The sequence below is a fragment of the Poecilia reticulata genome, linkage group LG17 (assembly GCF_000633615.1).
Source record: "Poecilia reticulata strain Guanapo linkage group LG17, Guppy_female_1.0+MT, whole genome shotgun sequence".
NCBI classification, from domain to species: domain Eukaryota; kingdom Metazoa; phylum Chordata; class Actinopteri; order Cyprinodontiformes; family Poeciliidae; genus Poecilia; species Poecilia reticulata.
Genome location: NC_024347.1, coordinates 21,799,726 through 21,826,750, shown reverse-complemented (window position 1 = coordinate 21,826,750; position 27,025 = coordinate 21,799,726). Strand labels below are relative to the sequence as shown.

Genomic DNA, 27,025 nt, shown 5'->3' with positions numbered 1-27,025 from the left:
ATATATATAATATATAAAATTAATACCCAACCTTTTAACAGATTGAAATCTGTTAAAATTCAAAAAAGGGATGATTTTCAATCCTAATCGTCTCTTCTTAGAATTAAAAAGCACAAGCATGGAAAAGAAACAGAATTTGCAAAAATCTTTATTTGCATTCTTAGATTTACAAAAAATTTGTTTAAAACCTTGTGAACATCATGCATAGTCTCATGGGTTAAATGTTTCTGTGCACTCCTATGGTGTTTTTTTCTTTATAAATCTGTCATTAAGTGTGTTAAGGAAGAAACTATGAGCTTCATCTCAACTAGCAGGAAATTTAAACTCCAGATAAATTATAAAGGTGGTGATAAATCAATAATAAAAAAACACTGAATATTCATCTGCAATTTTTACTGTGGTTGACTTTGTGCCACACTGCAGCTGACCTGCAGGACAAAAGAACACACAAAGGCACACATCTAATAAATATTCACCCAAGCTTCAGCTCCACTTCTGGTTCTTAGCGGCTCCGAAGGGAAGCATTTCTGGCTATTTATGAGTTCTTTGTTGTACTAAGCAGGTTGTGTTCGGCTGACTTGATGTGAGCAATGAGACCAAATCAAACTGTTTAGTTTGCAGACCAGAAAACTAAGGCTGTGAGTTAAAAAGACAGGAAAAATGTTTTGTTAGATGATCATTCTCTGTTGGTTAACCAGTACAAGAGAACACCTATCATATTACACCATTTGATCTTTGGTAAACATGAAATATTGATTTGTATACATGTCAGAACCAATAGAAAAAGCTTTTTTTCCATCACTAAAAATTATTTTTATGCAGGAACCGCTCACCGCAGCGTTTTCCTTCACAGTAATTTGGAGATGCCTTTGTGTTTTAGGAGCAGGTGTTGTTGCTAAGGGTTCTGACGGTCTGTTTATAACAGCAGCAAATCCCAGCGTGCGATGTGCACTGAACAGTCTCACGGCAGTCAAGTGTTTGAATTCCACTCGCTTTCTCTCAGAGAGCTGCACCTTTGACCAGATAAAAGATTCATTCTGGTAGTTTTAAAGGGTCAGAGAAGAGGTTGTGATTCAAATGAAGTAATGGAAGGCAGAGAGACGAAAAGTGTATTTAGATCATAATTTTTTACAAGTGAACAGTTTTTGCACCTGCTCCGGTCGAGAGACGGAAAGGTCAAATTCGCAGTCCATTCACGACGCGTTTCTAAAGGAATGAGGACCTGAATATTAAGCAATGTGACCAGAGGTTGCGGCACTTTCTTTACAAAACTTTCAACTAAATGTTCTTCTTGACAAAACCCTCTGATGTAGCTGTCGTGCAAAAATCAATCTATTTGATTCCTGTCTAGTAATTTTTGTTGTGGGGGAAGAAAAAAAAAAAAAAAACAGTTCTTGACGAATGCTCTCTGTCGCAATTTCCAGAAACTGCCAGTCTGAGATGCAGACCTCCAACTGTTTCCATCTACCCGCTCTTGTTTAATGTGTTTGTTTATCCGTCTGTGGGGCTGTTGCCTTTTGTTAATCCTGACAGTATTGACTGGTCCATTGTGATAGAGTTAAAATACCCACATTCTAGTTTGCTGCACACCAATGGAGCGCTGATTGGCCTCTGGAAGATTTGCGGCTGGTTTAACGTCGCCATTTATCACATCACCTTTAATTACGATCAGGAGCCCTTTCCCTCTAATCTGAATCCTTACGATCATTGTGGCAAAAGGCTCCTTTCAAAACCATTATTTCCTGGGAACCTGGATCAATATTCAGGCATGTGAAAAAAATAGGACGCCCAAATAAATATTAAGTTATTTATTAAGAAATGCCGAAATCTTGGTGTCTAATTGCATTTTCTTTATTTCTGAAAATTAAAGTGATTCAACTGAAATTAAATAGCAAAAATGTCCTTGCTTTTACTCATTAAACAAAAGAATAAAAATGAGGAAAACTTTAGGACACACTACCTTCTAAAAGCTAGCCTTACCCCACTGGCTGAAAAAAACTTCAGAGATGCTTCTTGTAGAAATTAATCTGAGCAAAGTTAGACCCACTCCTCACTTTCAACGGTAAGATGTTTGAAGAGTTTCTTGCATGTACAGCCTGTTTCAAGTCACCCCACAGCACCTCAATCAGTTCAAGATCTAGGCTTTGACTCAGAGAGGCATTTTTCATTTCAGCTAGTCCTTGACAGATTTTACCAGCATGTTTTGAGTCATTGTCATGTCACAGGGTCCAGTTTCTGCTTCACTAACAACTGCTTTAGAGAGGGTCTCACATTTTCACCACGCACCTCTCAATATTACATTCATCTGTTCAAAGAACAACATCCAGAAAGTTCTGGTCTTTGTCTGGGCTATCCTTGGAAAATCTCAGTGTGGCTTTGGTTTATTTATTTATTTTAATGAAAGTATTCTTCTTTGCACACCTCCCGTGAAAGTTAAACTTACGCAGTCTTTCTCTTTTTATGCAGGTATTTATTTTTCATAGCAACAGCTGCAAAGGCCAGCAGCAGGTTCATTGATGACATATAGCCAGAGACTTCTTTTGGCATCTTACAGTCCACTAAAAGGGGGACTTTCTTAGATGGGGCAGACCAGACCATGTTGGATGTTGTTCACTTGTAGACTATTTCCCATACCATGGAATAGTAAATTTGTAATTATTGTGAGGCCTTATTTTAGTTAGACACGTAAGATGCAACAACATATTTCTGAATGTTTTAGACAGATCCTCCCGTAATGCTCTCTCACTTCAACAGCCTCATCAGCCACACCAAACTAAATCTTTTTTCAAAATACCAATAAACTTTTCTAACCATTCTAAGAAAGAATAAATGTGGGGATGTTATTTATTTCTTACCAGAAATTATATCGCATTTTCAAGGTTTTAAAAATGTGTTTCGCTCAATATTGTTGTTTTGTTAGGGGTATTACTTGAATTTGACATTAAATATCCATATGCCCAAATATGAAGTAAAAACATGGGCTGTTGTGGGGTGTTTTAATTTTCACCTGACTGTAGGTTTGAAGTAAATCCCCACCCAGTGTGGGTCTCGACTTGTCAACAAAAGTGTTGCGGTGGTCAGTGAAAGCAAAAGGCATGGAAAGCGTCTGCAGCGTTACACTGTACAACTGCACTGGGACTGCGGTGTAGATTTAGAAAGACAGCAGGACCTGATGTATTCATGAAGCTCTTCTGTGGAGCTGCATCTCATGGGAGTAAACAGGAGAAAATGAGGCATGTAAAAATCCCAAAGGTCTGACATGGTGGGCAATGATGCTCAAAAGCCAGCTTTAAAGAGGCTGCAGGTTAAGACAGAGCGGCGCATTAGACAGTGAACAGTGGTCGTTACTGTTTATGAATAGCTCATCCAGTGCCCTTTAAAAACACACACACACACCTCTAGGGGCAAGCAGCAGTCGAGCTGAAGTGTTGCTGTGCTGTCGTTTGACAATGAGGCGGCATCCTGTGAGAGGGTAACCAGGATAAAAGGCACGATGATGGGCACCGCTCGCTACCTGAGGCAAAGCCACTTCAATGCACTACAAGTGTTTGAACAAAGCAAGTGCAGTGTTCCAGATAGGGTATTAGGAGGGTGTTCATGTGACTGGCGGTCGCCTCCCTGAGCTACTCCGATTATGACTCAAACAGAAGCAACAACACGCAGCTGGTGTGAAGAGCTCCGTTGCATGGATGTCACTTCCTGCCTGTCAAGAATTAATCTGCGCAACACTTTTTWAAASATTTTAAATGTCATCCACATAATTTGGCAAGAGATGGCAAAACCTGGAATTTGAAGGGTGTAAGATGGCGCCATTTTGCTTGAACACATTCAGCTGTCTATACGTATTAGCTTTCGGCGCATTGCATAGTGTTTTGTGCATGAAAAAAGCTCTGCAGAGTCTAAAAGGCGCCAAGGACACACAACACACACTGGTCCTGATCTGCCTGAAATGTGAAGTTTGTAGGTCAGGCTTGTCTACTGCTGTTTAGTAACATAATCGTGCAAGATATTTGAATATTGTATGCAAAAAATGYTAGATAAGCATACCAGAAAAGAGAGTTTTTTTGCACCAATACAAACCAGAGCAACATAATTGAGGTCAAAAGCACATGTGAATTTTAACAGATAGTAATGCCAGGAAAAAAGTTCATGTACTCCAGTATTTAAACTAAAAAAGTAAATATATATTATATTGATTCCTTATACGTAATGGGATACATTTGAAATGTTATATCTGTTATTTTGAGAAATATGGCTTAAAAGTAACAAAAACTCAAAATTCAGAAATGAATAATTTTATGTTAAATTAATTAAAKATAATTTTCAAACAAGAAATAGCATGACTTACATGAAAATTAGCTGACTTTACAGTTTTTTTTAGCTAGCAGTGATTGACACCATCCACCAACAAGCGGAAACATCATTGCTTAAAAATTTGACTGTTCACAGACTCCTGCATTCAGTTTTATTAGAAAAAGTTGAGTGGCAGGAAACAGAAAAAGGTGCTTCAATGACGCTGACTAAAGTATGTCATTATGAAAGTAAATAATGACATTTTAATGACATCATTCTGGAACGAGTCAGTGACTGTTTGCTGGACAACTGCCATGTCAGCAGTTCTCTCCATAATTGTACAGACTGTAACATGGCCATAACATAACATGTTTATATAATGAAACATTTCAATTTCTGGGAAACTATGTCTTAATTTTTATAAGTTATGAGTCATAATCATCAAAATTAAAAGAAATAAAGACTTGAAATTCATCACTCGGTGTAGAATGAATCATTATAATGTCAGTCTTGCTTTTGAATTGAATTACTGGATTAAATACATTTTTATATGAAATTCGGATAATTGAGATGCACTAGGAAAAGAAATAATGATAATGACAATTCACAAAAGCATATCCATCTGAAGAAGTACATGCCGAAATGTAAMAAAATATTACAGCAATAAAGAGTTCAGCAATATTCCAGACAAAAAAAAAAAAAAGGCCATGCTTTTTCTGCCCAACTCCTGGTTGTGTTTGTGAAATGGAATCCCTGCTCTCCCCCCCGGTGTTTTACCTTTGCGATATAATCTTGTAGGCATCGGGGAGGTAACAGTTGACATTCTCCATCTGGAACGGGTCAGCATCGCAGATCTTGTCGTCAGTGCGGCCATAGTTGGCCGTCTCGATCATGATGACATCACTCCCAGGGCAACGRAGATCAATCGCGTATCCTTCACACGAGAGCTCTCTCCTGACCAACCCAAAAGGCAAGGCCGCACGGCTGAAGCCTGACGATRGAGGGAAAAGAGAAACGCACACAAAGACAAAAAAAGCGCATCACTAAATTAATAGGTTAAGGGATCACTGCACCAGCACAATAAGACCGCACATCATGCTGTAAAAATTTGCTGGCAAGCTCCGAATAGGCCACAGCAGTCCAATGTTTACCACAGTTTTAAATAGAGGGGCCGTTACACGCAACCCAGGAATGGGGGAACGATGAAAAACAATTCATTTCTCCATTGCTCTGYGGTCAGGCCTGTCAAATTTTTAAATCATCTGAGATCTAATAAATTCCTCAGCAGATGTAAAGGCCAAGAGTGATTTGAGATGGTCTCCACCAACAGAGAGCATCCACCAGTAGGACCAAATCCAGTTGGATTGAGAACAGCTTTATTATCATACAGACCCTTTAATTTATTTCTCTTTTTTTACTCTGTTTGATTTGAAAAGAARGACACAAAGAGAGGCAGAGTMCCACCTGAATGAAGTGGGATTCTGAAAAATATGGGGGGSCCAATCAGACAAGGGACAGTGTGAAGTCCACATAGGACACGTGACCAATGGATGAAGCCCAGTAGAAAGGACAATTGCCAAATARCTCTTTTCCTAAACTWTATAACATTTAAGAAGAAAATTATACAGTTTACYGATGTCTAAATCACTTCAGAGGAAATTACCCTACAAAAGGTGTCTCTGTTAAGCACTGARAAGTTTGGTCAAAACTGGAGCCACGCAAAATTTCAAAATGTTATGTCTATCCCACACAATCAAACTGCATAATATAGGTGTCTGAATTCTAGACTTGTCAGGATTTGATAGATTTGGGTTAATCTAACAGATTGAAATGAGAGCTATTGTCCACAAGCTTCATCAGTAACCCCACRGATTTCCTGTCAGATTTATTCCAAATTACTGCCAGGTCTTTTCTAAAACCTTATATTTCTGCTGGTAAAGCAYTGATTGTGRTTTGTGCTTTKATTTAACATAGACCAGAAGGTTTTACATCACAGCTGAGTGGTATTTAGAACTACGCAGGACGTCATCTGAACGTCATCTGTCTTTAGAAAAGGTCTAGGTTCAACTGAAGAAAAGTAATCCTACAGCATGATAGTGCCTTTACCATGTCTTGAGATTATGACCAAAAGTCCAAGTTACTCTAAAAAAGAAACATAATGTTAAAATATGTATTTGGCTCTAAATCTGCCCAGGTTATTAAAAAAAAAGATAGATATAACTGAAATACTGCTGATTTTTATCAAAAATTTATTTGACTTATTAGAAATGATGACAGGTGTGTGCACAAGAACAACAGATGCTGAATCTGAATGAACAAGTGCTCCCACAAAGTACTAGTTTAAGAGCTTGTACACTTCACATCCAAAAAGYCTGAAATTTTAACACAGGCATATAGTCTTTTTATATCCACTGTAAGGAAGAAAAAKAAATCCATTAACTGCAGTTAAAGTGATCCAGTCAAAAAAAAAACTAGAACTGTCTGCAATTCTGAGAAAACAATTTGGTAAAATCTAAGCAGAACATGGAAATGTGCTCCATTAAAGACGAGCAAGTAGAGCTCTGCATGAACTGTCAATAATCGTCGTTGTTTTCAGCGCCGGCAGGCCCCTGAGGGAGCAGCTACCATTTGTATTTTCTACACTGCTCTCTCCTAATTAGCCCTCCTTTCAGCCTGTTACCTTTTTCCTGCTCCCATTGGCTCCCCACCATTGTCATGTACTAACACTTACCACCCCGGGTTCACTTTGCCCCCATGCTTTAATTATCCTCACACTTTTGATAGGCAGGGTCCTGCGCAATTAGCATTGTTTGAACTGCTCAGAGCTGAAGTGATTCTGGCTCGAAATTCCTGTCCTTAAAAACCTGACCAACATGTCTGCAAGTCATTTCAGCTTTTCTGTGCCTAGCTCAGTCATAATGATAGTCTGTGTAAGCCTGCACACGCCGCAGCAGCAAAAAGGAGAAAAATGGCATCTGTAAAACATTCGCTCTTAAAAATATACCGAAAGAGTCATTGCATATTAGAAAAAAGTTCYAGGCACACCAGGAGAAGTAGCAAGAGAACAAAATATGAAATTAATGGCAGATTTTCTCTGGCATTTGGCCTCTAGACATTTCATTATGAAACCATGATCCATCTAATAGCCAGTAAATTGTTCTTAGCTGGACTGTTTATCACCTCATTAGAAGAAATCAGTCCAGCCAAATCATAAGTGAAGGGCTGCGGGGTCACTCCATCTTTCCCAATAACCAYGACAATTACCCAAACCTTTCAGAAAACCTGTCCAGAATGGTGGATGATAAAACCCAGAGAGAGGAGTTGGCGGCTTTACTGCAAAGACTAATGATCGTCCCGCCTGCCATTCCTCACGGACGGAGTGACGGGTTTATCACGGCAGCTATAGAGAACAGACGGAAATAATGTATCTTGTGGGGTTTTAAAATTCCAAGCAGAAAGACCGTCTTTCTGCAAAGAAAAAAAAACATCCTCACGGACACATGCGCCATCTGCCTTGTCTAAGTTTCTTTCTCCGGCAGTCCACCGCTGCCTCTGCCCATCTATCAGATCGCTATGGCATGATGGCAAGCTGCTGTCAGCAGAAGACTAGCGATTGATTAGGCTCGTGGCTGGCTGGACTCCACCCCTCACCTCTCTGGTATAGATCTTTTTGGTCATAGGCTAACACTACATCAATTAGGAGCACCTAGACTGTGCCGGCGGCCCAAAAAACAAATCGCCTTCTCTCCAAACTGCACATAGTCTTGGTCTCATTAATGCTTGTCTAGTAAACTTGTAACTAGGCATGCGATGACAAATCTGAATAAAATACAACACTATACCATGTGTAAAGAAGACTTTTTTTTCATTGTGTAGATAGGAAAAGTCCAAATTCAAAGGAATATATTTTTGGTGGCTGAACAGGATGTCGCCTAAGATCTCAGGGTTTAGACAAAGCTCTGAAGCAAAAACCTTGTGACAACAAAGGTTTCTGGATGTGTCTATTCTGTGTGCACTTCCTTGGTTTAAACAAGTTTTGCAAGATCTTGAGAAGGAGTGAAGGTTGTTTGTGCGCAGCGTGTTCTAGGGAGGCATGAAAAGCTTTTCATCTCACACTCTGTGCTTTGTTTGACTGATCAACTTTGCAGCAGTTGAAGATTGCGACAGAAGGCCACCAGCTGTAGGGAAAATGGTGTCAGGAAAACTGCAGGATGGAATTCATAACGCAAACCCTGTGTRGGTGTGAGTCGCAGACTGGGTGATCTTTGCTGTGTCACTGCCAATATTTAACATAACATAACATAAAATATGTGGTCTGTTGGACAAACGGTAAACATGAATGTTTTGTGCTCTATTTCAGACTTAGTTGAATCTTATACTTCATCACTATACTGGCTTTATGTTGTAGACCAGAAAAAGTTGTTGGTTGTAATGATTACTATGGTAAAATGCATTATTAAAATTTTAGTTCAACAGCAATTTCTATTGTGAAATTCCTATAAAACTGCATCCAGTTATCAAAAAAATTTCTTCAACTCATTCATTAAATTAAACCATTCACCACAAACATAAGCAAAAAGCAATGAAAGTAAAGCGGAAAATTTAAATGACCAAACAAATTATTTGGCTACAATTACACTATGCCACATATTTTTTAAATATTTTACCCCTCTGTTTTTGAAAAATATATATTGTTTGTGGGATGCCAATACAATACCAACCTAAGTCATATTAGTTAGGCAGATTGCATAGTATAATTGTTGCTAACTTACCAACTTGTCAATATATTTAGGGACTTTCCAGTTCCCTTTAGCAACTTTTCTCAAAAAAGCTACTCATTGYAGTCTTACTGGCAACAACGCATGAAGCAACAGGTCACAGCCTATTGTCGACGGTCGATAAATTCATACATTCGCTCAACATTGGTCTCTACAAGCATTGCAGGTGGCCCTGATTGTATTCTTAAGGTTACTGTCCTGCTAGAGGATGAACCTACATGCAAGTCTAAAAACCTTAGCTGCCACAGCTCTGTCCATTTTCCCTCTGAACGAGCTTTCATATTGTGTTTATGTAAGGCATCCACAAACAAGAACGTATTTCTATTCAATTTTATTTAAGGATATAAATGTAAAGAGCCAGGCTGGGTACAGCAGTCAACAAGTCAACATTTATAAGAGTAGCTCTACATCATGTTTTTCCTCAAGTAAAGGTAAAAAGAAGCCATCCAAGAATTTACTCAACAGTACAAGTTTGATCCCCTTGCAAATATTTCCTAAAGTGAAAACTGTTTTTTTTCTACATTAATATCACTAGAATAACTATCAATTTCTTAAAAAGCAGTATGTATCCAAACAATTTTATCTATTAACTTAAGCTGATTTTTTATTATTACTGTGTTTGTTCCCACTGAAAAATCTAAGTTTCATTGTTAAAAACTGATACTGCAACGCAGATGTATGTTTACAAATATTCTTCAACCTACGCTTTATGCCATGTCATAGCTCTAGATACTGTTTTTACATACAGAGATTGTGATAACAGTGACCCTAATTTTCCTGTTGTAAAAAAAATCATGAAATTATATTTTTGCCAAATAAAACGCTTAGTATCATCATATTCGATTGAGACCACCCAGACATATTGCAATGGAAGCCACTTTGACAAAGTGATAATTGGCTCTGATCCCCATTTCTGCTCTTGTTGACATCAGGCCTAATCATGCATTCCTGTCAGTGAGTGGCTGCACAGAAAAGTAGCTTTTCAGATTTCTCCTCCTGACCTGCCTGCTAAGCCATCTATTGAGCTCAAGAGAGCAAAGCAAGATCAGTACTGATGCTCAGTCTGTTGCATTCTGGGAGCTTTATTTTTTTTTTCTTTTTTCCTCCAGCTGACAGCCTATAATTCACTGGCGACAATCCCTCTCATAATACATATTTTGTTTTCTATCAACACCCTTGAAATTGGAAGTGGCACTGTGGCTCAGATGGGTGCATCTGAAACCCTCTGCAATTATACCCTCATGTGACGTAAGAAAAAAAAAAAAATCTATGAAGATTATATGAGAACATGATGTCGTTTTCGTGTTGCGATATTGCCGTCTGCCARCTACAAGTGGCGGACCATAACACACATGCTCAGGTTCATCTTGGCTGCTCTGCACGCGAGCTCTCAAGTCTGCAGTCATGACCAACCTTTGACCGCTCCAACTACACACCATCAGGCAGTGGGAGGCACAAAAAGACTGGAGGAATGTTTAACTTTAAAAAAAAAAAAAAAAAAACTGGGCCATATTTGGAGGGTAGGAGAGAATGACGAGACCTGGCACAGACAGAGAGCAAAGGCACTGGTTGACGCTTGTCATCTCCCATTAAGGCTTCTTTGATTGGCCTTTGTGGTCCTGGAAACGGCAAACAGCTGCATGCAAATGGCCCTGTTTCCCTGAGGCTGGCCTCTATTGTTCTGGGTTTCAGTTTGACAGGGACGCTTTCTTTTGCAGCATAAAGGAGGGTGTAGCCTTTAGTTAAATAAGAGTGCCCCCACCACGGTCGCAGCAGGAGTACTTCAAGATTGTTTGTCTTTTTATGTTGTTTTATTCCCGGTGCTACTGGTAGGCAACATCTTGAAAAGAAAGAGAAGATTTTAGAGTCAAGTTTTTTCCCCCAAAAGTGAGAGATGCCTCCATAATCCAATATCCGGAGGGAATGAGAAGGATTTACTTCAGTGGAGTTAGGCTTTTCAAAAGAAATKTATAAAAACAGGCATAGAAGATTAAAAACACTAATTTTTTTCAACTAGCCTGAGCAAACCTGTATGAATGCACCACACAAAATACTTCTAATTGGTAAGGCAGTTGACAATTCTGCCCAAAACGTTAGGAAATGTTTCACATGACCATTCATCAGATGTGAGAGGCACACATAAGAAAGGTGGGAGATTAGAACGGAGATCTGGGGATTCGCGACGTAACACCTGCTTTTCGAATACAGATGACACCCAAAGAAGCCTTCCACATCCCTCCGCAGCTCACATTTCAGTCCAACTGTCGAAACACGGCGAAACACTGAAAATCAAGTTGGACACATTGCACCGTTTCCCATGACACTTTAGTCCCTGCTCTGGTCCACCTTGCTGGGAATTGTTTCTAAAGACAGTGTCAGACAAGACCACAAATCCCAGGGCTAAACCCGCCCTTCCCAGACTGCTGCTATCAGACACTCTTGATTCCCATATAAGAATTCTAAAATAGAAACCAGCACTAAAGAAGAGACTGCTTCCATGGTCAGATGAAGCGCTCCGTGTTGTATCCCTTTTCTCTTTGGTGATACATAAATTAAGCCGTTGCAGGTTCAAGTTGCAAAGCCGCAGCTCGTACCACTGCCCTTTCCCCCAATTTATTCTCTAAATGTTGTCTTAACTCAGAAATGCAGCGCGGGAGTATAGAATAACAGATTAAATGTTGACACATGTCCCAATGAAGGGGTCTAAGGAGAAGGATTTGTCATATTGCTAGGGTTAAAGGACCCTAATGCTGCCTCTAGACTCCTCAGGCGGGCCATTTTATTAAAACCTAGATGCTATCACACCATATAGAGGTATTTCATTGTTTCTGAAAGATAAAACCAGATATATTAGGACGGCCTGTGGAGGTCTATATATTACCGCAATGATGCTCAATACAAAATAGTAAGTAGGTTTGGACATAAATTTAGATTTTGACAGTTGTTGAATAGTGAGTTCACTGGTTTTGTTTAAAACATAATAAAAYRTAGTAGATAGTGACCGAGCATAATCTAAAGGGTTGTTAAAGGTTCATGATGCAGTGCAGTGAGGTGAAGGGAAAAGAAACCATGTACCAAAAGAGCAGGGATTGGAATAGAGTTGATTTGTTTGAGTTTTCTGTAACGCACTATGGGAGTAGCACATTAGTRGTCTTTGCTGCTCATTTAGACAAATCACTCCATTTGTTTCCGGACCATGGTGTCCTTCTAAAAGGTTAGTATGCCACTCTTTACTATTCCCACAGAACTGGGCAATATAAAAGTTGCTCAGGAGATTTTTCTGTGTTATCAACAGTATTTTGAAGTTGGAAGGTCACTTCTTTGCCATTATTCTAATCTTTAATTTTAGATTGCCAAAATCAAACACACTTTGACTACTGCTAGATTTAAGTGCAGGCTTTGACTTGACCACCCCAAAACGTTCATATTATTACTAGCCTAGCAGAAACATATTGATAAAACGATTTTCAATAATATTTAAACCTTAATTTTCCAGGGATGTAGTTTTTATGTGAATAAGAGGCAAAAAAAAGAAAGAAAGAAAAGTAATACTTAATACTTATTCTTGTCCATCAGAGTTTTAAATATATGTTAATTTTATACTTTCTTAATTTTTTCACGTTTGTTTTGTGAAGAATGAAACGGTTGCAGCTTTGTTGCAAGTTGCAGCTTGCTATTTCTCAGAGAACCCAGACACTCGCTTTTGTTGTAAATCTCCAAATTAGTTTTGAAGCCAGCAATCAATAYGCTAAAACATTATGGACTTGCACGGTTTAAAGTTWACAAAAATTATGTTASTGGTTAGGCCACTGAACAAAAATGAGCAGGTTGGTCCAATGATATGATTTGTTTAATCCAGAGAAGAAAATGACATTTTATATTTTTAAGAGGCTTATGACCCTTCCCCTTTAATCGTTTTATTCCTGTGGGCTTGCAGAGAAAATAAAAAAAGAAAAAACCTGAAGAAAAAAAAAAGCATCATTTAACCCATGTCAGTTAAAAGATGATAAAATGATGAACATAGTAACATAGTTTACAAACTGACTTTGAGATGTATGGGTCTCAAAGTCCCATACATGTGTATTGTTCTATCACAATACACATAGCATTAGCACCACAATTAGCAAAACATACCCCAGATGAATATAGGGTAGTGCATTTGAATGATGCCGAATTATTGTATACGTTGGTAATATACGTTGGTTATGTTCTGCATCGTAAATTTGCAAATAAATTAAACAAGTAGAGTTGAACAATGTATCGAATCAATTTCAGCACGTGCAACATCCCGCATCCACCCATGAATAGACAGCTTGGGGTTAGGTGCCTTGCCCAGAAGCACATCAACATGTGACTTGAGGACGCCAGAATTGAACCTACAACCCTCCAATTAGGAGCTCGTTACTCGACTTTACTGAGCCGCAGAGTATCCATGTGTACGCTTTGCCACAAACGATGCACAGAGAACACGGTGGGTTACTTAGCCTCTCCAGAACATCCAACTCATATGCAGGCCCTTGCAGATAAGAATTTCTTGCAGAACTTGCAGGCTGTAATGACTTAATTTGGTCACAATAATTAAGATTTATCCTCCMTATCTCTGACCCTCTGGGTGAACATCAGAAGATAGACGAAGCTTCATTACATTACTAATACATGTAAGCCTCTAAATTCACGAGGGCCATGACAGGAATAATTCTGGTGAGGATGTAGTAAACTATAATGTTTGGCCCGTTTCCCYAGTACATTAGTCTGATTAAAGTAAAATATAATCCCTCATAATTTACTGAGAAAACATCCCTCCCACACTGATACAAATATCTATTACGAAGGATAAACATTTAGAAGAAGGTAATGTTCAGCTTAGAACATGAAAAATCTCCAATGCCCTCCTGGGAGAGCGGCGCTTTGACAGAATTAGTTCATTGCTTGTTCAATATCCAACATATTGTTGCATCTCTTCAGGGAAGTTGATGAAACACACAGAAAGAGGTAAGTTCGGCTAACCCTCCAGAGTTCAGCAGGGTTATAGTTTTGTGGGTTTGATCTGCCCTGAGTGATGCCTAAGCCCCCTTGAAGCCCACATTTTACCCTTGCACTTAAACCCCAGCTGGATTTTCCACGCTAGAAACGTCTGTGGGTAAGTCAGGTGCCTTCCCGGAGGATAGAGAGAAAGAAAAGAAGAGGATGAAGCAGAAAGGAGAAGTGGTGTTGGTGGGGGTGAGTTAGTCTCCATCACATGCTCGTCTCTGTTCTTGTTTGCCGGGGCAGAGTTCCCCTTAACCAACCCCCGCCTCCGTTTGCCCGATCCTGCATGTGTGGAGCCGAATCAGGGTGTAAGGAGAAGCTGCAACTGGAACACGGATTACATGAATAATGAGGCTGAGACCACAATGATGACTAGAGATCAGGCTTTAGCTGAGAATAAATGGTCAATTCAGTTTCATCATGGTTTCTGAAACTGTCACACTATCACTCCTACTGGACTGGCTTGTTTCTTGAGATTACAAACTAATTCACTTGAGATTGAAAGGCATTTTATGCAGGCTTCCCTGTTTTTGATTTTTTTGTGCTTAATTTGTTTTTATTCAAACATAAGACTTTTTTTTTGGCTGCACATGCAAAAAAAAAGTTTTTTTCATGCCTTTGTTATTATGCCATATGTTTTTCATCGAACGCATGTTTCCTTCTGCATTAAAATGCAACTTTTAATGCAATTAAGGCCGAGTCTGTGCTGACTTAGATTAATGGGCTGATTTTTATCAGCAATCTCTTCAAGAGGCATCCTGAGTTTCCTACTAACTCTGCTCATCCTGCAGGAATCTCTTTTCTAGAATGCCGACTCTGCAGCAACCTAATTTAAAAAATGTGTTGGTCACATCAGCGTGTGCTTGCACTCTGTCCTCTTTTAGGACATTTAAGCTGGCACTTGCACAATCTCAATGAAACCGAGCACCCACAGTTTCGAAATACACAGGACTGACTGGAAGAAATTAACATAAAAAATTATGATAACCTACATCCCCYTCATGTTTGACAATTTCTAAATAACAAATGCAACTTATAAAACTTACATAACACGTATCAAGTTCGACACCCTGATGGAATTCCTGACTGTTTTTCACAAAGCCATTTTGTTCTGGGTTAATTAAGCAGTTCAGCTAATTTATTTTTACATTTATAGATCTCAATGCAGGGCCTGTGACCATCAGGGCCTGTGACCTTGCCTTCCTACGTATCGGCAGTAGCATCGGCAATCTCTATGGAATCTAATTCTCTATCCATATTATCTTTAGAATTGTCTGAAATTGTAAGAATAGAAAGCCTGTCTAGTTTGTAGTACAGTAACTAGGTGACTTTTGAARAGAATTGGTTGGACTTAACTTAGAGGTAGCAGAGTATAGGGGGCTGAATTAAAATGTCCACCACACCTCAGATTTTGACTCATCACAAAAAAAAAAAACAAAAAAAAACTTTGCAACTATGCTTTATTTTGTCTCGGTGTATCACACTAAACCATATTAAAAGACTTTAAAGTAGTAATGCAATGAAAAGTTAAAGGGGTATAGAAATCCTTTCCAATGCACTGTACACTACCTGACTTTGTGGACCCAAGCGCAACGCTGTTGGGAGTCTTAGAGAACTTCAGAAAGTCGATGGAAAAAAAAATAAAAAATACATTCCTTGGCAATAACCCCCTGCTATCTCTGCAACGCTGACCACTTTGATTGACTTGAGCGCGATGACCTTGCCCCATTCCCTTCCACCAGCATTCCAGTCAATGCGAGCAGAAAACAGCMGTGCTGATAACAGATGCCCAGATGGGGAGATCTAGATGACAGACAGCTTCCTGCTCCTCATCTTCGATGAGACCATTGTGCCGTGCACACTCAATGAGGATATATGCTGCAAGAGGTCAATACTGATAGTGTAAGGCAAACAAAAACGTTCTTTGTGCGTGGCTGTTTCGCCGACTTTTTCTCTGCCTCTGTAGTTATTCAATTTCCTGCACAGCAAGAGAAGGCCTCCTTATCTGGGACTGTTTATACCTGCAAATCGGCTGGTGGCCTTTTGTTTGCAGGTGACCTGCCCTCAGGTGACATTTAATTCCTAGACAAAAAAAAAATGTGGTCATGCTCTATAGCACAGACTCAGCTCTGAGGAGATTAGTAAAACAGTGACTGCAACAGAGGCACATTCATGGGCTGTACTGAGAGCTAGCCAGCAGACCTAACACACATCATTACACTGACTCACATCATATATGACTGTCTGCCATACAAGAGCAAAAGGCAAAAAGAAACCAGAGCTGGCTGAGGAGCCAGTTTTGTCCTCCTTTTTTTTTTTTTTTTTAAACTTACTAGTCCCTCTGCCTCAGTCTCTGCAAACAAAGAAACATGTCACAAAAAGCCAAAGTTGTCAAATCCACAATGCTTTTTATTGATTGCCATATTTTTCTACTGTCAACATCCGTTTTAACTCCATCGCTTGCGGTGCAAAACACAACCATCAGTAGAAAATGTGAGATGTGAGCAGTTATGACATTTTTGATTCAGAGCAGCGACGACAGGTAGAGACAAATGCATCATTTTGGAACAATTTTCACACAGAGTAAATAGAACTGTAGTCTCCTTTTATTCCCCTCCCTCACAACGAGCCGCTTTTTTTGTCCAARCGGCAGACACACTTTATGTGTCTACTCGTCTTGACAAATTACTGTTCCAACTCTGTCAGGATTAAAAACAAAGCAGTTGAAGAGGTAGTGCTTAAAAACATCCTGCTGMAGGTATTCAGAGCACCAACTGGCTTTGATTGCTTTTACTCAAAAGTGCTTTATGGTATACACTTTTGTTGTTGCCTGTTTGTTTAGCTGTTGTGCTTTAGATTAGTTATGACGTGCCTTTAAGCTATTTAAAATTTCTGTGAACATTAAAAAATCGCAATAAAACCGAGAGAGGTTCTTGTTGGCTCTGTGAATGCTTTTGTCTCCGTTTCAAAAGGTGATTTCTGCTGTTGGAAAACACATCCCAAGACACCATGAAAGGCGAGAAGATTCCTGCATCTTTTTATATTGTTATTGAACCCCTACTGTTTCCCTTCAAGATTAAATGCTATACTTTGTTTTGACAGCTGAGCCCTGTTCAAAACAACGCCTTGCAGCGAGCAAAGTTTCAAATCCGAGGCAAGCTACTTCACGGCTTTGAGCCGGACTCATCCATTACTTGAATGAGGCAGCCTGGAGAAAGAGAGAGAAAAAAAAAAGAAGAAATTCTTAGACAGCATTTAAGAAAGGAAAGCGCGAGGTGGGCATGTGGTCCGGTGTTTATACAACTTGTTGCCATACAACAGTGGAGTTGTATGGCGGTGGAGTTGCTCACAGATACTGCTAGCAAATGAAGATTTAAGGCACGCTTTGCAAATAGAATGAAACTGCCAGACAACCTGTGCGTCTCTGAGCCCATTAAATTAAGCGCCTGTTCATCAGCTCGCCGTATAACTGACTTTTACAATCCTGKCTTAAACACACAATAACGGCTAAGCCTCTCCTCAGGTTTGGGGAAAGAGTTACACACCAACACTCAAGCGCTGGATGGAAACATCTCTCTTTGCTTTCGCTTTGACCAAAAAACGCACTCAGGAAATGGCCGTTGCAATAAATCTAGGATGAACCCATTGAGGCTGATATTGTATTTCATTTCCTCAGAGTGAAACCCGGATCCTGGATATTCGCGTGGGTCTGGCTCATTTCAATTTCATGTTCTCCTATGGTTCCAAACTTTCCAGGATATTATTAAAATAATAAAGGGCGATGTCATGCAGAAATATATCTGGTGAGGTTTGCAGAAGCYTGCAATGCCGCTGCATCAGGCAGGAATACAGACAAAATACAGTGCCTTATAAAAGCATTGAATGTTTTCACATTCTACCAGATTACAACCACAAAAACAAGAGAGAGTAGTCCATAATTCTAAAGTGGAACAAAGTAGTAACGTACTTTTCTAAAAAAAAAAAAATCTTTCCTAATAAAAATCAGAAACTGTGGCATGTATTTGTATTTAGTCATCACATTTTTACTTTGTATAACCACCTCCAAGTCTTTAGGGATCTGATTCCTCCAGTTTTGCATGTATATGAAKAGACTGAAATTTGTGTCCATTGTTCTTTGCAAACAAAGCTTAAGCTCAGTCAGACTAGARTTTAGCTGCATACTTTTGACTGGATTTAGGTCTTTGACTAAGCCTTTTTAACGCATAAATAAGCTTTTCACTACACTATTACATAGTAGCTCTGGCTGTATGTTTTAGGGTCTTGTTGCAAGGTGAACTTCACCTTTCCTGTAAGTCATTTAACAGGTTTTCCTCCAGAATTAATGAGTAATTAGCTCACCCCATCTTCGCATCAACAGATCAGCTTTCCTGTCCCTGCCGAAAAAAGAAATGCCACAGCATAAAGCTGTCACCACAGCTTTTCATGCTGAAGCTGGTGTTTTGGAGATGACGATCAGTGTTCGTTCATCATTCCTGATACATTTGTGGCTGTTTTTTTGTTTTAATAAAAGGTTAAAAATAAATAAATATATAAAATCGCCATGTTGTTTGTTATAGAGCCAATGCACAAACGACTCTTGAAGTGTGGCATAGCACAAAAAAAAAAAAAAAATGAAAAAGAGTTTAGCTAAAAAGACTTAAACAAGCTTAGCACAAGCATGGGACTGAACTGAACTGAGCTGAATAGAGCAAAACAGAACAGAGAATTCAGCGATGAACAAAGAAAATCCAGGAACTTAAATAGCGAGAGAAACAGTAGTGTAACATAACTAAGATGGGGCAACACAGGTGAGTTCAATGGGCTTAATTACAGGGACATAGAAACTGAAATGAGACAAAATGGGAATTGGAACCAAAAGGATAAAACAGGCCTGACAGGAATCTAAGATAATGAATACAAATACACAAGACGTGTAACACTAAGAAACTAAACATAAGGAAACATAGCAACACCTTCTAGACAGTGACAGCAAACCTAAATAGCACTAATGAAACTAATGAGGATGATAAATAAAAGAAAACCAAAACACTATGACACTATGTGTTTTGGTAATGTAAAAGGAAAAAGGGGAAAAAAAAACAATCCAGGCTTCAGAATAAACTATGAAACTAGGCATTTGGTCTGACTGAACCTGACTGGCAAGAAATATAAGGAACTGAACAGAATGTGATAGGACTAACCCAAATAAAACAGAAAGGGAATAACCTGACACACTATCTGGAATAACCTAGGAAAACTATCCAGAGAAGAAAACACTGGAGAAAACTGGAAACAGACCTCCCAGGAAAAGCGCATATTGCAAAAACTATTGAACATAAATAACCCATAATAAAAACCATAAGTCAAAAACCCAAACACCCACAAATCATGACAAATGTTCCTTTTCTTAGATTGTGTCATGCGAGATGTGCATCTCTGCAGCTCCTATAGAGATGCAACGAGCGTCTTGCTTGCTTTTCTGATTACTGCTCTTCTTGATTGATTGCTCTAGTCTGTTCATGTTCAATGGCATCTCTGCAGCGTTCTTTGGTCTTTATGATGCTTTGTTCACAAATGTCCTCTTACAAACCTCACAGTATTTTTGAGTGCAGCTGTCTTTATACTCAGGTTAGGTTACTCACATGATTCCATTTTCTTATTGGGTTTTATGTAGGGTAATAAAGGAAAAGGGGATGATTCCAAATACAGACCACACTTTACACATTCAAAATGTAAAAAAGTAGAAATTCAGGTTCTTTTTTTTTTTTCCTTCCACTGAGTAATTATGCACTACTTATCTCCTGGTTTATCACACATAAACCTAATAAAATACAATGAAGTTTATCAATGTAACATGACAAAAATGTATTTTCCTTATGCTCTACTTTTTGCGGCTGTATCACATTAAAACGCTACTAAAYATGTAAATGCATTTAAGTTTGTGGTGTGAGTGTTATGAATACTTGTGCAAGACACTGAACTCTATCAGTCATTAGTTAAAAATTTTTTTTTTTTAGAAAAATTAATAATGAGACCATTTCTCCATCTCCACGTGTCTTCCAAGCAGCAGGAAAGTCCATCCAGTCCAGATGATGAACCCCTGCCCTTATTTCTTGAACTACTTCCAGTTGGGCAGAATTTCAATGAAGCACTGATATATCACATTTTTCCTTCCTCTACGCTTGTTCTCACCACACAGATTGACCAGTCATCTGTGAATCTCCCACGGTTTAGCAGATAATTCATGATCGCCCTACCATGGACCCGCAGCATTCAATATGAATCATAAAACGGCAAGCCAAGCATATCAATGGATGACAGACTGGTTGTGTATGGCCCGGGGCCAGAGAGAAGTTGGAGCACAATGGCCTCCCCCCTCAGCTCTGTCAAGCCCAAGACTGGAAATACCAGCGTGGCACGAGGGAGGGCCCTCCGTCAGCACAATGTATGGCACCGCTTGACACAAATGTTGTGCCGAGACGTGGCGTTAACCTTTGCAACCTTTTGGGGGAGAAACACAAGCATACTGGTGTGTTCAGCAGAGGGGTCTCTCACTATCAACAAAAAACTCCTCAGCGAGAGGCGTACAGTGTGTTATCCAGAGAGGCAGGGGTTCACAAGTGGCAGAATTGATGTTGTGAAACAGCTCCTCGGAAATAAAGTGCCTAATTTTTTTGTACATGTTTTTTTTTTTTTTCTACACAGTTTATCATTCAAAAACAAAATACAGCTGAAAGTCTTTTCCCTACATTTATTTGTGCTGGAACAACGTCTCAAGACCTTGGCAAACACTCCTCAACTTTGATCCTCATTTCTATAGATGTACAACACCTATCAAATACAAGCCACTTAATTTTTTGCAGCAGACCTTTGTGCAGTGTTGTGAAAGAAGCTCAATTTAGACCATTTTATAATAAAACTCAGACAAGTGTTGACATTTTATGACACAGCCCCTCCCAAACTCGTCTTTCTTTCCTTTAATGACTCAGATAGCGGCTCGTGTTCAGCCGCTGCAGATAAACCGCTCTTCGCTTGCTCCCCCTTTGTGGCTGCTCTCTTTGAATCAGGTCGTCGTCTTTAATATCTTTAGACAGGAGCACYGTAGCGGTTTTAGAGATATACAACAGTTTCCAATACCTGCATGACCTACTTCCCTCTGGGTAGAAGTATCGTTTTATAGGCAGGTTATAAAATGCTACGAGGAAGTGAGTGGAAAGAACTACAAATCAGGCAGGCAAGGAACAAGCCATATGTCTTGCAATAAGTAATCATACCCTTTTGTCAAGTTTCTATTCCAAACGTTTATGTATTTTATTAGGATTTGAATAATTCAGTCAGATTATCAATTAGATTTAGTGCTGAACTTTGACTAGGCCGTTTCAACATACAATTATGCTTTGATCCAAGCCTTTTAATTTTACTCTTGCATATGCATCGAGCAAGCCGATTAAATTTGAGCAGTTTTCCTGCGAATGATGAAAAGCATCCCACAACACGATGCTGCCACTGCCATGTTTTACCATGAGCCGTTTCTCTCYACACAAAGTTCAGTTATGGTCTCATCTGACCAGAGCACCTTCTTGTTGATGTGTCTTTTACTTGGTTGGTGTCCAGTCCCTCCAGAGATACCAAAAGCCTCTTGGCTGTTTCTCTGATTATAGTTCACACAGACTATTTACTAAATATGTGACTTCTGAAGGCAGGACATTGGACTGGATTTTTCTAGGGGTATTGATGTAAAGGGGCATGGATACACACATACAGTCGTCCTTTTGAGATTTTTCATTATAAAAGATCTTAAGAAATTGTGTATTCACTCAAAATTATGCAGTACTTTGTGTGAGCCTATAGTTCGAATAAAAATGCATTGTAATTTGTGGTCGCATATAGCCAAATGTGGTTGCATATGAAGAGATTAGAAACAACAAGGTTTAATTAAAATGGCATTTAAATAGCTTTTTAATGAAATCAGTCACAAATAATTCCATCAGTCATTGCAATTTCATCTATTTATCTGGAGTAATTACCTCCCACACAGTAGTTTTCTCTTCTTAATCTTCCATAAAAGGACAGGATTATGATTTCCATCCCACCCACATAAGATCCAAAATTGTTTTTTACTATTTTAAAGTTCACATTTCCTCCCCTTCTCACCTGAAGCGTAAATAAATCCACTAAGTTTTTTTGTTTTTGTTTGTTTTTTAGGTTCTGTGTAGATTCCTGTGGGGCTATACTGGCTTGTTTTGCTGCTCAGTTCCCCAGTACGTGTGCAACACAGCCACTAACTGTGCATGTTTACTGAACAAGAAGTATAAGGTACATGCATCTCTACTGCTCTGCTTGTTAGCTCCCTGCTTGCTGCAGAGAAAACAATATTACGAAACCATTGACTGTGCATCCAAACAATGAGTTGAAGCTTGTTGTGAAGATCTGCAATGCTAAAAGAGCTGCAGATCCCTGAGTTATGAGTATCCTAATGTGTAAGACATTCATATGACACACTGTTAATATATGAAGGAGAGCCAGTTCGAGTATTAGATTTGATGTGCTGAGAATAATAACAAAGACGTATGCAAAACCTAATTTGAAATATACTGCAATTTGATGAGGAATATCCCAAACTAGAAAAAGTCTGTTGGAAAAAAAGTAAAGTTGTTTTTCAAGATTCATTTTTGTATTTGTGTTTTCATTAAAAAGGTCAGCTTTCAGTTAATTTAACAATTTCTCAAATCTTAATAAGCTCGTTAGTGCAATGGCGTGTTCCCACTCATAATTATTAAACCCCAGGTGAGGAAAATTTCTGAGGTTTATTTCTGTCCTCCTCAAACCTTGTCCCAGCAATCAGCACCCATAGGCTCCTCTAAGCAGCTGCCCAGCACTCTGATAATTAAAATAATTGATGCCCATAAAGCAGTAGATGATAGTGAAGTCGTGCTCAGGTAGCCATTTCCTTGCTCTGAGATCTAATTAAGGGACGGTGGTTAACAGGAGCAGTGGAGSTGTGGAGTGGAGATGTTTAAAAAAAAAAGAAAAAAAGATGCCAGACAATGAAATTCAAATCCTTGTTTGACTGCTGAAGACCTACTGGAACATCTAGATTGAGCAGTAAGATGCAAGCAACAGCTGCACAAACACATCCTCAAAACAAATACAAACAGAAGAAGAAAAGCATTCTTTCATCCCGATCATAAACTTCATTACTAAAGATTTACAGATGAATATTCTCACAAGGCTGATTTATTTTGCAAGGAAGTCATGYGGAGTGACAGGAGGAAAATAAAATGTTTGAAGACAAAAGTCAGCAGGATTTGTCAAAAACATCGTTAACCACAACAGGGCATTAATCATGGAGTCGGCTTGTGTGGAAGTGACGGGCACTGATGATGTTTCATCAGACCTTAATGCAATAATAAAAAAAATCTGGTTTTCTAAAAACAGTATTTAAAAACTTGAATAKTAGAGGTTTTAGGGTACATGCACAGCCTACAAAGAATACAGTAATGAGAAAAAGTWWCTTCTGCCTAAACTTACCGTCTGAYTGGGCCATCTCTAAAACCTGCGACTACTCTAAAACCTTTTTTTGTAACCATTCAAAGGTGGACTTCTTAGTTCTTTGGATCATTGTCCTGCTGTACAACTGAAGAAGGCTTGAGTTTAAGGTAGCAAACCAATGATTGGCTACTCCATGTTTGACAGAGAAGCAAAAACAGTAGAAATTTGTAAGGGACAAACACTTTTTCATTCTACATTAACTGCCATRACRGCTACTTTCTGTGCAAAACATGACTTATGTGTGCACCTCTACTTAACATGGATGTCCTTCCAAAATAGTATAAATATTTTTAAAAAGCCATATTTCACAATGGRGCTATATGGGTACGAGATGAATTCTGAAGCCCACTCATTCTGCACAGCCAAAGAGTCCGTCTGCAGGCAGACCTAAAAAAACAAAAAAACAAACTCATGCATGTATTTTGGCTCAATAGGAAGACTGAGTAAAAACTACAGAAAGAAAAAATGTTTTAAAAAAAAGTTGGCTAGTAACAAAAATCTGTTATAAGCCGTCAACAAGTTACCAGTGATCTACCAGACTGTCCAAACTCCCCCCCCCCTTTATTTCTCTCTTGCATTTTTGAAACACAAGAGAGGGAAAAAAACAACGTAATGCCTTTTGAAATCAATTAATTTGTTTACTTCAAGAAAAAAATATTGTTGGAAACATTTTTGTCTATCTCTAGAGACATTTTAGTCTCCACAGTCATAAATCTCAACTAGTTTAATTTTGGTTTTTTGCATTTCATTCAGATGATAAACTGCTGTTCCTTCTCACCGCCAGAAGAGAAAGAAAACGTAGACTGGAAACTACTTCTTTTTTCTTTTTTTCAGGTATGTCAGTGAGTATTTCAAAGTTAGGCTGGAGTGTTTTGGGTGAAAATCATAACCTGATTATACCCTCTCCTAGTGAGGGACAGGAGGTAATTATCAGGTGGAGTTTGCATTGCAGGGACGCTGATGGAAACATAGATCATAAGCGGCAGGATGCAGGCCCTCAGGGCTGGACGGGCTGAAGGTGAGTGGCATGTGGATAGAATTGGATATTGTTTTCAGATGGATTCACACACTCACACACACACRCACACACACACTCCTTTATTGACGGATTGGCAAATATGCATTCTTGGGCCTGAGAGCCTTCACATCAACTTGAAACCCAAAACCTGCCCTTTCTGCATACCAAAGCAGTGTTCCTCTTAAAGAAATTCAACAAGACTATTCAACTCAGTTTCCAAGCCAGGCCAAATCAGGGGTCTATTCTTCAAGAACCTCAGCAAGCCCTTCTTCCATTTTACCTAATCTAACAAAACAAAAAAGCTGCATTACTACTAGAGAGACAGCTGGAATAAGGTCCTCTGTAGCAGGCTGCCATTGTTAACAAACTGTCTACCAGAGCCAGATCTAAAATGGAACTGGAAAAGAAATCTATCACAGAACAGCAAGAGGGAGAAATAATGCAAATCCCAAATTGAAAAAGAGTCCCCTAACAAAAAACTTCTTCAACATCTATCTGTAATAAATGCTTGGCACGCAACTATGTGATTTCAGGTTACTTTGTCTCACCGTACAAAAGGGTCTGAAAGGGAAAGACGGAAATGATCATCATTAATTCAGACACACCAACCATCAGCAGTGGTGACGGGCGTATAACTGATGGGTGTGTTTTGTCACAACACTTGTAATTACAGCCAAATATGTTAATCAAAAGCAAAGGAAGGGAGAAGAAGCTGAAATAAAAAGCAGAAAAGAGAAAAAAAAGCAGTTTGAAGGTTTCATTTGGGGATTTGTAACAAGTCCCTTGCTCTTGTGCACGACTTTTGAGGGTTCCATGTTCGCAGGGTGCCTCAGATCAATTTTTATCAAGGTGAGAATAAAAAATGCATAAGTTCTTTGAGAATCTGGTTCATCAAAGTACACTCTCATAATCTATAATGAATCTTGTGGAGCAGAAAAGGTGTCATTTTTCAGACTTTACTGGCAGAGAACAATGACAGCAGTTTCAAGTGCCTCTGCTAAAGAAAATACTTTTTTTTTTTATTTATAAGAAGCCAGAAAATATCTAGGCAGTTCTGTTACAAAGCTATACCAAAGTTTTAAAACTGAACAAATCTCCCATCGTGCCATTCCTGTGGTTTCAGATCATTTTGTAAAAATTGTCAAAGTGGGATTTTTTTCTGGCAGTGTTACCCCTCCCCCTATTATTGCTACCCACAGCTGGTCAGGTGGCTGAAAGAAGGCTTCCAAAAGTTTTGGGAACTAAAGGAGCAATACTATTTATTAATGTGATATGGACCTAAAATGTCAGCACCATATGTCGTGGTATTYAATTAAAAAAACTATAAAGGTGACTCTAACAACTGTTTCGAAAGTTATTATTGTTTATTGGACAGTAAATAAATTAGTCACTGCCCACAGTCAGAGATTTCGAGACATAGATACTGCTCCAGGCAAATATGCTACCTTAAAATACCATACCTATATATGTATTAACATAAAAATATATACAATTACCACTTTCACCTGCATAAGTTATAAATACCATAACTGTTTCTAAAACATTGATTGGGCTATGTGGGCGGTTGCAGAAACCACCACTGGTTTTAAGAGCAGAATAACAAAATCATATAATACTCYGCACAATAGGTTGTTATAAACCTATTKTATAAACCTTGTTTTGTGTTTTYTTTTAAAAGCTAAATTTCTGCCTGAGAATATTTATCAAAATCAAACAATAACTAGATGRTACTAAACTGTAATAATTAATATGCTATAGTATTCAATAAAAAGAAAGTTTTGTTGCTTTTCTGTTTTAAATAAAAGCAATTACAAGAGCATTACATATTTCAGCTTTATAGTCTTGGGGTAATTACTGTGAAAGTATGGCAGTTTTATTCAAGGTTATCAGACCATGTGATTTTCATCCCGGTTTGTGCCTGGTCTAGAATAACATTTTAAAACTTCAAGGTTAAGCTCAAAGAAGACCTTGGCAACCTATCTGCCTGCTCTTCACTTCTCAAAAACAGCTTACAACAATTTTCACTAATACATTCCACACATTCATAATGCGTTGAATACTAAGATGCTTTTCCAAAGGTTGCCTGAAATCGCATTAATTCCACCTTCTGAGAACGTACCTTGTGTGCAGTGAAAGCACAGAAAAAGGAGCAGGAGGCAGCGCAGCACTGGACACCTCCACAGTGCAGAGGCCATCGTGTCGCAGTTAGCAAACGATCCRGATGACTGATGGGCTGATAACAGCGTTTCAAAGTGTCGCAGTCAGAGGACGGAGAGCCGGTAAACCTTCAGCGATCGGTACGTCTCGGAGAAGTATTGCTGAGCATCTTTTTGTCTAGAAGTAAACAAGAAAAGAG

General features: G+C 38.9%; 1 protein-coding gene across 1 annotated transcript in view; it reads right to left on the bottom strand.

The window, feature by feature from the left end:
* adgrl2b.1 (adhesion G protein-coupled receptor L2b, tandem duplicate 1) overlaps positions 1-27,025 on the bottom strand; it is a 124,795-nt gene that overhangs the window by 67,159 nt on the left and 30,611 nt on the right. Inside the window, exons 2-3 of the mRNA XM_017309888.1 lie at positions 26,789-27,003; positions 5,071-5,284 (exon numbers count right to left, since the gene is read on the bottom strand). Of these exons, the coding sequence (XP_017165377.1) occupies positions 5,071-5,284; positions 26,789-26,864 (290 nt within the window). The 5' untranslated portion in view covers positions 26,865-27,003. The remainder of the gene's footprint in view (positions 1-5,070; positions 5,285-26,788; positions 27,004-27,025) is intronic.